The 12140-nt window shown below is 40.7% G+C and overlaps 1 protein-coding gene across 1 annotated transcript in view; it reads right to left on the reverse strand.

Moving 5' to 3' along the window:
* Positions 1–909: 909 nt before the first annotated feature.
* Positions 910–12140, reverse strand: part of LOC128698925 (BTB/POZ domain-containing protein 6-like) — a 12859-nt gene continuing 1628 nt past the window's right edge. Inside the window, exons 3-6 of the mRNA XM_053791340.2 lie at positions 4613–4846; positions 4081–4176; positions 2766–2905; positions 910–1753 (exon numbers count right to left, since the gene is read on the reverse strand). Of these exons, the coding sequence (XP_053647315.2) occupies positions 910–1753; positions 2766–2905; positions 4081–4176; positions 4613–4846 (1314 nt within the window). The remainder of the gene's footprint in view (positions 1754–2765; positions 2906–4080; positions 4177–4612; positions 4847–12140) is intronic.

Below are 12140 nucleotides of genomic sequence, written 5' to 3' on the forward strand. Positions count from 1 at the left end.
TGTTATCGTTCTTAACTAGGAAGGCGGCAACAAGAGCAGATGCAGCCTTGCTAGAAGATTCCTGTTTAGATCCACACCTTTGTGGAGTGGGGCTATTTCTGTTGTTTTTACTGTGTGTAGGATGACCCCTGCGTCCATGCTCCCTCTCCATAAAATGCTGAAGGTACACGATAGGGGCTTCTTGCAATTCTTGATGAACACGGAGTTCCATGAATCTGGGCCTGGGGCAGAGTGCATGGGCATGTCATTTATTGCCTTTTCAAAGTCTTGTGGAGTTAGGATAATATCCGAGATTTTTGAGATAACCAAATTTTGGGTTTCGTTCATAAAGAATTCATTTGGATTGTCGACCCTTAGTCTGGGTTGCGCCTCGCTGAACACTGAGCCGTATTGGGACTTTAATATCTCACTCATTTCTTTGCTGTCATCTGTGTATGTCCCATCACGCCTAAGCAGGGGACCAATACTGGATGCTGTTTTTCCCTTAGATTTGGCATAAGAGAAGAAGTATTTTTTTTTTTTTCAATTTCCTTTATGACTTTTAGTTCTTCCTGTGAGTTTTGTCTCCTGTAAGATTCCTTCAGCTTAAATTTGATATTTGCAATTTCATTGACCAGTTCCTCCCTTCGTATTTCAGATATATTGGCCCCTCTCAGCAGCTCCATGACTCTTCGCCTTCATCTGTATAGGGAGCGTCTCTCTCTTTCTAGTTTACATCTTCTCTTTTTTTTTATGGAATGTGTCTTGAGCAGATCTCAAGAACCACAGAGTTCATTTTTTCAAGGCAGATGTTCTGATCCGTGTTGTTTAGGATATCTTCCCAGCTTGTTGCATTCAGGACATGGTTTACTTGATCCCATTGTATGTTTTTATTAAAATTGAATTTAGTGAAGAGACCTTCATGACTGATCAAAATTTGCTGGTCAGAGTGGAGGACGTTCCTGTACAGCTTGTATTCGTGATTGTTTTTTCACTGTCATTTACTAAAAAATAATGTATTTTTGTATTGTAAAGGAAAGCCTTGCCTGTAAATATCAGACCTTCATGTTGATTTTTAACTAGTGTCTCATTGCTTAACAGCCAAACATGTGAAACCGATATAATGATGGTATAGGTCTCACTTGGGTCGAGTTGAACCGGTCGCTTAAACTGGCAAACAAGACCTCTCCATGACCCCTTGCCGATTACCTCTTTCTTGGAATTATTCACATATATAAAACCATCATCAAGGCTTGAAATACACGGAGAAGAAATCTTCATTAAAAATATTGGTTCTGATGTTTTAAACGTGTCAAATATTTGACAGGTTATTTTGTCGTAATATACAGCAACAAGATCAGGGTCTTCTGCCAATTTGTGATCATTAAAGAGGACAGATGTTGATAAAACTTTCCGTGGTTTTGTTGCAAGATACCCTACAAAGTTTGGCAGAGGAATGGAAAATGCACCTTCAAGCCACTGCAGAATAGCCACCCCTTCAGCTTCAGAAATAACACCAGAGGGCAACACATCCTTTATAAAATCTTTAGAGGTCATTGAAAGGAACCTCACCAGGGGAAGGAACTCCCTCACTACCTGACGCAGCTTCGGCAAGAGAGATTCCTCTCCTAAACATTTCTTTCTTCCCTGAGGGTTATCAGAGACCTCGGCTGCTACTCCCTCCTCACTTACTGCCTTACCATCACTTCCAGGTTCCGCCTCTGGAGGCTCCACTGAACTAGTTTCCTCGCTTCTAGTTAACTGCGCTAAGCCCCTGTGTTGGTAGAGAAGAAAATGCATGCACAGCACTTTAGTAAAAACTGATTTTGGAGAACTGCAGAGAAACGTTATTATATGAAAGAAATCAATATTGGCCGGAACAATATACAAATAACCCGCAAGAGCTTAGTTTTGATGATGATGATGATGATAATAATAATAATAATAATAATAATAATAATAATAATAATAATAATAAATGCTTGTCTCTTAAGTGCGGGTTATTTATGGATAATTACAAGAAAATTACTTAAAATTAGCTTCCTTATTGACACAAATCTTAACAACACTGCTGTAACTTATGGCTCTTAACAATTTCTTATTTCAAGCAGTTTAATCCAGTCCCAGTTATAGTATCATGTTTCTCTAACATAAAATCGTAATGGAAAACTTCCTAATAACATTATATAAGTATATATAATTTATATATTCGTATAAGTTTACTTAACTATACATATATTTTTATACATGACACGTTAGCCTGCTATTCTATTTTCAATTGCAGAGCTGTTTGACCCTGGTGGGTTTAGCGCTTGGTTTTGATTATAATAATCTATTTTCAACTAAGCCTTATGTGAGTATTTTATTTAATACCTGTTAGTCAAATTTATTAAATAAATGTATCCTTAAACATTGAATTTTCATTTTAATTACAATATAAGAACATCTACTGGCGTTTCTATCTTAATGGAACGATATATTTCACTTTTGTAATAAACTTGATAAACAATTCATGGAATTTGTGGATGATTACAAAAAAAAGGCAAAATGAGACAATAACATCTCTCTAAAAGGGTTACTCTTCCTTACGCATTTTTTCGTCAGTGCGATGGAATTATTATTACTACGCTGAAAGCTAAGCGATACACCCACAAAGGAAATGCAATAGATACGCATCCAAAACTGAACAGTATATGTGGAAAGGCCAGTATAGCTTGCGCTACTCAGTTTTGAAATCCATCTTTAAATCGCATTTGCAAAAAAAATCAGCAACAGAAATAGGTTACCAAGTCACGAGGGCAGAGACCACTTGTCCTTCCGAAGACACATTAAGCATGGGGTGACTGACGAGTCTCTTCAGTGTTGACGACCTTAGATGACCGATGTTCCTCGATGCCAACACTGCCTCAGAAGACGTCGCCAGCACCTGTAGTAAATTTCTAATTAACTTTCACATATATTTCTGCAGATCGTCTTAAAGATCTAATGTTTTATATATATATATATATATATATATATATATATATATATATATATATATATATATATATATATATATATATATATATATATATATATATATATATATATATATATATATATATATATGTCGTGCCGAATATGTAAAACTGGTCAATTAGCAAGAACTCATTTAAAATTAAGTCCTTTCGGAAATTTTATCTTATACGTTTAAAGATATATTTTTTTTATTAATGTTGATGTAAAAATTTTTAATTTTGCACCAAAAGAATCTTAGAAAACTTACCTAACCTTATTATAACAAGAGCAATTTATTTTAGCCTAACCCAACTAAATATATTTTAAATATGTTTACAATAATTTAGTACTAAACAAACACAATGAAATATATATATTTTTTGTTAGGTTAAGAACGATTTTGGCGAAATTATTGCATACACAAATTTTCACTTGTCCTATATGGCAAGATGAGCGTTGCTATTTAAGCCAAGATCGCAAGTTCTGCCTATTCGGCACGACATATATATATATATATATATATATATATATATATATATATATATATATATATATATATATATATATATATATATATATATATATATATATATATATATATATATATACATATATTGATCAAAAGTATTCTTCCAGGTAGGTACGTTGATGATGGTGAAGGGCTCTTCATCCACGGAGATAGAGCAGCCCTCCCTTTCAGCGAGTCAAACCTAATTGCTTCCTATAATAATAATAATAATAATAATAATAATAATAATAATAATAATAATAATAATAATGTCTAGATCTTTTGTAAGCATTAGGCTCACACATGAGAGATCTTGGGTTCGAACTTCAAGCAAGAAGAGACGAGTGGACAAGTCTTATTACACCAGCTGTTTCGTTGTTATTAAATGGATATCAAAACGTAAATGTCGTACTGATGACAAGTTAAGAAATGGCACTCTGAAGAACAAGGAATACTGGGTGAGAGTTTCGCTCTTAACACAGTTTTAAGCTATTAGATGAGGCTCTCCACCGCGAAACGTTCCTTCACAACTGGATATCAAGACTACTAAGATGGACACTGGGTGCAAGGCTCAAAAAAAAATTATTGGAACATACCTCATCACATCTCTGGAGTAGGTTCTGATCCTCTAGCACGATAGCAGTTTCATACACAAAAGGAAAAGTCCCTTCGTCAACTTCATTAATCAGGTACTGTAAAATATAATCATGTGGCACAATTAACTGTTATTAGGTTCGCATGTGTAGTTTCAGTTTAATATGTATATTATGCACCTCATACCCATCCTGTGGGCGGTAGTCAAAAGATTACAGAGGTACATAATGGGTCCAGGGACTGGGACCCAAAGTTATGACAGCTGAACTAGTTACAAAGGTAATGAATTCCAGGTAAATCTGGTCACAATGATGACAAGTTACAAAGGTAATGAACCATCTACACTCCTATACATGGTTACAATCGTGTAGAAGTGTGCAGATTACACCACTGAGTAATCAGATTATTTCGTTGTGGTTTCCAGATTACATCGGTGTGTACTCATTTTCAGCTAGAGAGATACAACTTTTCTTTTGGCTCATCCTTAATCGGAAGAGATTTTATTGTTTTGTTCACTCGGAATAAAATTCTTACCTTAGAGCATATGTCACAAACTGCATCCATTTGATACTTGTGTGCCATGATATACACATGTATGGCCATCTCTACATCAGGTAGGATGACCTTCTCGCAATAAATGTACTCCAACAACCAGTCAAATGCTTCAGGAAGGTCATCTGAGAGGGTTAGTGTGCCTTCCTCAGCCATGGGTCCACACAACATCGCCTCGAACACAGGAGAACTCGCCGCCAGCAAAAACCGATGAGTCTGCAACAAGATTGGTTGCATCTCACTGATTCTGGAACCCGACAAGTCGATGAATAAGCCACTCGTGCAACATCTGGGTATTTGGGTACACAAATTTTACACAAGTGTCTCGTTCGTCGAGACTGGTTGTCTTAATGTTTTTTTTTATATTTTATTTAAAACAGTATTCCAAGATGCAATATAAAGATACCATAAAATGGTACATGTTATGACAGAACATTCAACACTAGTACTGCAACAGTCCACTGAGTGAACATACATACAATGTTACCTTAAGATAGCCTAACACAACCTACAATCTACCTAGAAACAGTGTTACATAATTACAAAGTTCTTCATAACACACTAATGCTAACACTCTGAGCTTGCTACTATCTGCAGCTCATAAGACTGCCATCCCCACGAGCCCCTTTGAGGCGGGGTAGATGGCAGACCAGAGGCCTAGCTTCTCTCTACGAGCCCCGTGAGGGCGGGGAATGTGGCTAGACCTGGAGACACTTGGTCCCAAAGATGAGGAGGTACTATACCTCCTCCCATGGGAGACTTAAGTCTCGAGACACTCCCCAGATAGGGAGCCAAGGCCGGGTCACCACTACTTGGAAAAGACCCGGTCCGGGAGAATACCGGCGAATAGAAAAAAAAAATGCTAACACTGACTTCCAACACCTCCACAACCCCCACCCGCCCCTCTACAAGTTGAAACCCTGACCACTCACGTGATGCAACACCATAACAATGTTTTCTTTTTGTTTTTATATATATATTTTATTTAAAAAACACAATACACATCATACATGTATGCTATACTTAGGTTACATAAACAAAGAAACGTGATCCATTAAATAATAAAAACAAAACTCCACATTCCTTATCCCAACACTAAACTTATACTTAAGAAAAACACGTTCAACTGTAAATGCTTGATTCCCCCCTCCAAAATGCCCAACCAGCACACACAACATACATGTAACTAAAACCAGCCCACACCTGAACATACAGGTGGGTTTATTATATCCATAAAACACAGCCAGTCTCTTATAACACAAAAGGCAATATTATCCTAAGAATGTCACACTTATTTACATTATATATGAAACTTTATATACAAAGACATTCTCATATAATCCAATTCGTTGCACACTCATTAGTATTGTATATTAAACTTTATACACGAAGACATAATTTTTTTTTTTTTTTTTTTTTTTAAAGCAACATACACATAAACCATAATAAGAAAAACACAAGCCGACAATTAGCAAATCAACAACCGTGGCAGACAATGTCAGTACACACACACACAAAAAAAATACATTTTAACACATTGATATAACAAAATTCTACTGATATAAACCCAACCTATTTACGAAAAAAAACATACCGACTACTAATACAAAACGTCGGAGTCATTATAAAACATGTAGGAATAAGTCCTACAATCATATATATATATGTATATATATACGCATGCACATACACACCTACGCGTATGTGCACATGTGTTCGTACAGAACAAACTGGATTATACATAGATATAAAACTCTAAATGACTAGTCACCAAAAAACTAAAAAAAAAAAAATTACATCCACTGATAGAACTATACCTAAGACATTGGTTCCCACTAACACACCTACACACACACACACAAAGTTAATGTTACCGATTAACACTCAATATATAATATAACTTTCCATACAAAATGAAGGGTATATATAAACCCCATAAAATACCTATATATTCTCGTGCATAGTCCATAATGTACCTCTTCAATACGATAAAAAAAAGAGACCTATGACAAGGATAAAGCTATCATCAGATTCGAATTTATAAACTTATCCTCACATATACATATGAATATAAACCCCCTATATAAAATGTTTCTTATAACAATAAAAGAAAAAACAAAATCACATACAACTTTAAACTCTGTGGTTTTACAAAAATCATAAGGTCTACATACCCTGGAGCCCCCGACGGCTCCCTGCAAATAAACTTTACCCACATCAAAACACCTTGCAAACCAGTCAACCATTCCTCATCAGGCATCCAAGCACTCCAAGAGGGCACACCACTGAAGAGACCAACCCCTTGTCTCTCACCCCGTCACCAAGCGGAGTAAACGTTCAACAGTAAATCCACGATATCCCTCCGGAAAACTAGTTACCCACCGTCCCCCATATAATTGTTTGTTCCTACATGCTGTCCTATAAAAACATGCCGCTAACGCTTTTATCCTAATGTTTCCCTCCACCTCCCTCATCCCCCAAGAAACATACAAGTAATCAACTATTACGTATCTGATAGCCCTCCCCACCTCGTTGGGCACCCCTCCCATATCTAACATTAAAGCCCTTAGGGGTGATATCTGACCCCCCCCCCCCAATAAAAGGAAAACCCTCTTCAACCACAATCTTACCACCTCCAAATCTGAACAAAAATATACTACATGGAAAGCAGTTTCAACTTCCCCACAAAAACCGCATGACGCCTCTCTCACAAAACCCATTCGTCTTAGCACCTCTTTCGATGCTAACGTCCCCATAAGAAATCTATATACTAATTCCCTCACTCTTGCCTGTATTTTTAGTTTACTAAATTCCACCCAAATCACTCTCCAATCATATGTGGGATACACGGCCATCCCCTGCATTGATTCCTGACGACGACCCACACCCACCAACCGTTTTACCTTGAGTTTTTTAACATTGCGAACCTTTAACATAAACCTCAACATATCTTCACACTCCACTAAGTCCCTGCCACCCCACCATTTGTGGATATACCCCATCACCTCCCCCACCCGAAGACCCCTTTCCCCCGCTGCCCGAATATACCTCTGCTTCACATATAGCGCCTTCACCCTAGATCCTAATGCCATCAATCCCAATCCTCCCTGTCTTACCGCAGTCATTACCACATCTTTGCCCAACCACGCCCTCCCGAAACCCCACACATACCTTAAGACTCTTCTTTGTAATTTCATAATATCCTGACTTCGTAAGGGATAAATTTCCGCCACTCCCCACACCTTACTATAAATCAGCGTATTTACCACCACAACCCTTTGTTGCAAGGTTACATCCCCGGCCCTTAGACTCCTGAGCCTACTCAAAGCTCTGTCCATTACCATTTCTGAATTAACCCTCCTGCTCTCCTGTGCATCTGCCAAATACAAAATCCCACAAATCTTTAGCCTTTCTACAGTTATCCAGCCAAACTCCTCCCCCAAGGTCCCGCCTACCCAAGCGCCTACCTCCAGCAATCGTGATTTCTGCTTATTAACTCTCATCCCAGTAGCATTCCCAAAAATCTCAATTACCCTTCCCACTTTACTTAAATCTTCTATCTCATTAAGTAAAACAGTTGTATCATCTACATAACCAACAATATTCCCACAAAATCCACCTTTCTCCCCCATCCTTCCCATCCCACCATCAACCAGAACATAGAAAGGATTCTGCATACATGCAAAGAGTATTTGGGAGAGTGGACACCCCTGCCTTAAACCCCTCCCCATGCTTTCAGGCCTACCCAACCTACCATTTACCTGTACTCTCATCGATGCATCCGCATACAATGTCCTCACCCATCCCACCACCCTCCCTCCAAAACCCATTCTCACCATACTCTCAATCAAAAATTCCCTATCCACATAATCATAAGCTTTCTCCCAATCCAGACCTAGAATACCTCCCTTACTACTACCCTCGAGGAAATCCCTAATACGTCCATGACCTACCCGCATACTCCTCCTCGGGATACCAAACTGTCCCCATGTATCACCGACCCCATGACCTTCTTCAGTCTATTACCCAAAATTTTCGCAAAAACCTTGTAATCTGCGCACATCAGAGATATTGCTCGGTAAGCACTCAACTCTCTTCCCCCCTCTGCTTTGGCACCAAAACTAAGACACCCGTACTTTGTGATGTGCCCAACTTCCCACTAGTTAACATATGATCCAATACCCTAACAAAGCACTGCCTAATACACCCCCAATGTGCTCTATAAAAATCATTTGGTATACCGTCTATCCCTGGTGTTTTCCCGGTACTCATCCCGAAAACTGCCTCTTCCACCTCAACCTCACTTATACCAACCTCCAACCCCACTCTATCCTGCTCACTTAAAACACTATGGAACCCCCCTTCAAAAATACCCTCCCAGGAACCCCCCTCCCTCCAACTCCATTTCTCCCTAAACTATCAGCATAGAGACTCATACTTTCCGTGTTGGATAAGACACGACCCTCTGGATACCCTCCCACCCCAGGGCTTGTCTCCAATTGTAGAATGGTGGTTACTCTCTGTCGGTCCCTAAATTTACGTAAAACAAACCCGGACGGCTTATCACCCCACAATACATCCTCTAACCCCGCCCTAACCCTAATTGCATCAAACCTATCATTGTGTAATTCAGCTATTCTACTCCGCAGACTGTCCATATCATCCCCCCTACCACCTCCCCCAACATAACAGTCTTGCACCTGTCCCTCCAGATAATTTTGCAACCCAAAACGCCACCTCGCCTCTTCTCGTCCCCTAACCTTAAAAAAATTTGCTATTTCAGGTTTGGCCTGCATTTACCACCAATCTAACAGATCTATCTCCCTGTCCCTAGCCTCCCATAAATGCAACCACCAATCACTGAAAAAAGGCCCCTCCCCCTCCTCCTTAAGAAGCCTTACATTTAATTTCCAGTACCCAGAATAAATACGCACCACTCCATCCCACATTAAATCTGCTATTACCGCCCTGTGATCCGAAAACCCCACATCGAAGGTTTGCACCCTCACAACATCTATACCCTGCTTAATATAAATTCTGTCCAATCGCGCTTCATATCCCCTACGGACGAACGTGTGCTCCACTAGGTATTCCCCCCTCCCCACCACATCAACTACTCCAATATCTCGCAATACATCCCTCAGAACACTCAACACACAACCCGCCCCTCTCGGTTCGACATCACTCCGAATCACACAATTCCAATCACCTCCTATTACTGTTATAGCAGGCAAACCTCTCAAGTGATACAGCAATACCTCCCTGACAAAATCTACTTTTACCCTGGTATTACTAGTTGCTGGCATGTAAACTCCTAGGAATTTGTAGATGAATGGTTCAGAGAACCGACATGTTGATAAATTAGACACATGTGCAACTCTTGGGTATCTTTATTGAGGAAACGTTTCGCCACACAGTGGCTTCATCAGTTTATAAGCGGTTTATAAGCTGCTTCTCCGCTCATCTGCCGTATTCTACTCAAGATTGATGGACTGAACACATCGACTCAAGGTTGAGGGACTGATTACCTCATTCTCCTCCTGTTCTTCAAGTTTCTCCTATGTATGGACTGATGAAGCCACTGTGTGGCGAAACGTTTCCTCAATAAAGATACCCAAGAGTTGCACATGTGTCTAATTTATCAACATGTCGGTTCTCTGAACCATTCATCTACAAACCTGTCAGACACTGCAACTTCTTGGGATCTTAATACTTAGGAATTCTTCGCTTGCCTAATTCTTGGGCACAACCTACTTCCACAGTGAACAAATGTGACACCACCTATGACTGCTGCATCTCTCCTGCCATACGGTTTATAAGCTTCTTCTCCGCTCATCTGCCGTATTCTACTCAAGATTGATGGACTGAACACATCGACTCAAGGTTGAGGGACTGATTACCTCATTCTCCTCCTGTTCTTCAAGTTTCTCCTATGTATGGACTGATGAAGCCACTGTGTGGCGAAACGTTTCCTCAATAAAGATACCCAAGAGTTGCACATGTGTCTAATTTATCATTAAACTCCTAGGAAACTAGCTCGACTCTCACCCCAGACACCATCCACCCTCACGACCCTCCCCCCCCCTCTTCCCAACCGATGACACGCAAGGGGCTGGTCTCCTTTACCGCCACTGCTACCCCACCTTTCAATTGCAAACCACTGGTAACATACATCCGATATCCTTTCACCCGCAACACACATCCAGCCCTGTGATTATGCTCTTGCAAAAAGCATATGTCGACATCAAACCGCCTTAAAAACCACTCCAACCAAACTTTCTTGACCTCAGTCTTAAGTCCATTAACATTAAGCGTGACACATCTGAATATTATAGAAGGGGCGGCTTTCCCCTATGCCGCTGGGATTTACTCACTGCACTTTTCACATTACGTGTTCCCTTACCACTCGAGTTTTCCTGTGCAGTCACCTCCCCCCTCCCTTTCCCACTGTGCAACTCAGGCGCACCTCTACCACTATGTGGCATCGGTTCCACCACCGCTGCCCATGACTTCTTCCCCGGCCTCTGCCCCCGGGTAATGACCTCGTCTATCTCTGATGCCGCAGTTCTTTTCCTAGAACTTCCACTTACACACATATCACCATCAGGCGAATCCTCCTGGTGTACCTCCACGGCCACCACACGCTCCAGCCCTTTCTTACTCAAGTCTTCCTCCACGATTTGTTGTCCCTCCAGCGCTCCGGCTTCACATAAACTGAGGACACCTTCTGCACAGGGCTCCTCCCCATCCAAAAAATCCTTGATCACATCTGCCAATAAACCATCCTGGGTCGAAGCTTCCTGAACTAAAGACTCCTCAGATGTCACCTTCGACTCCCCCGACGCCCCTGGGAGAGTGACACACGTCTCCGCCGCCGTCACCTCCCGTTCGACCTCCTCGCTCCGGAGGTCAGTCCTCCGGCCTCCCGAGGCACCAGAGCCAGGCACCAAATCACACGGCTGTTGAATCACAATTGGAGTTTCCAGAACTCGAGGAGCCTGCCTCCTAGGACACTGGGCTGCCATGTGCTCATAAGAGCTACACAGACGACATGTTTTCCTCTGATCAGCATAGTACACATAAACCTGTGTTCTATAACCGGTCATCGTAACATAGGATGGTATAGGCCTTGTTAAAGACATTTTAAGGGTGTAAGAACCTTCCGGCATCCCTTCATACGGACCATCCCTCCACACCCCCATGGTTGCAGAATGCACTGTCCCAAAACTGCTAAAAAACTCCTGTAGGCCATATGCCGTGGCCTCGAAGGGTACATTTCGTACCTTCACCCATGTGAAGTACTTAGAGACGTCATGTAACACGACATCCATCGCTGAATTAACACTCATGCGTTGTTCCTGGTAATGCTCGACAATTCTTGTGTAGAAGCCGGCTCGTAGAAATTTCACGAAGATTCTTGTCAAACCATTAAGAGCGACGCCATACAATTCCCCATTGGGAATACCATATGTATCCCTGATGATGTTAGGGAGAAGGACGTTCATCGTAT

The sequence above is a fragment of the Cherax quadricarinatus genome, chromosome 55, assembly GCF_038502225.1.
Source record: "Cherax quadricarinatus isolate ZL_2023a chromosome 55, ASM3850222v1, whole genome shotgun sequence".
Classification (NCBI taxonomy): Eukaryota; Metazoa; Arthropoda; class Malacostraca; order Decapoda; family Parastacidae; genus Cherax; species Cherax quadricarinatus.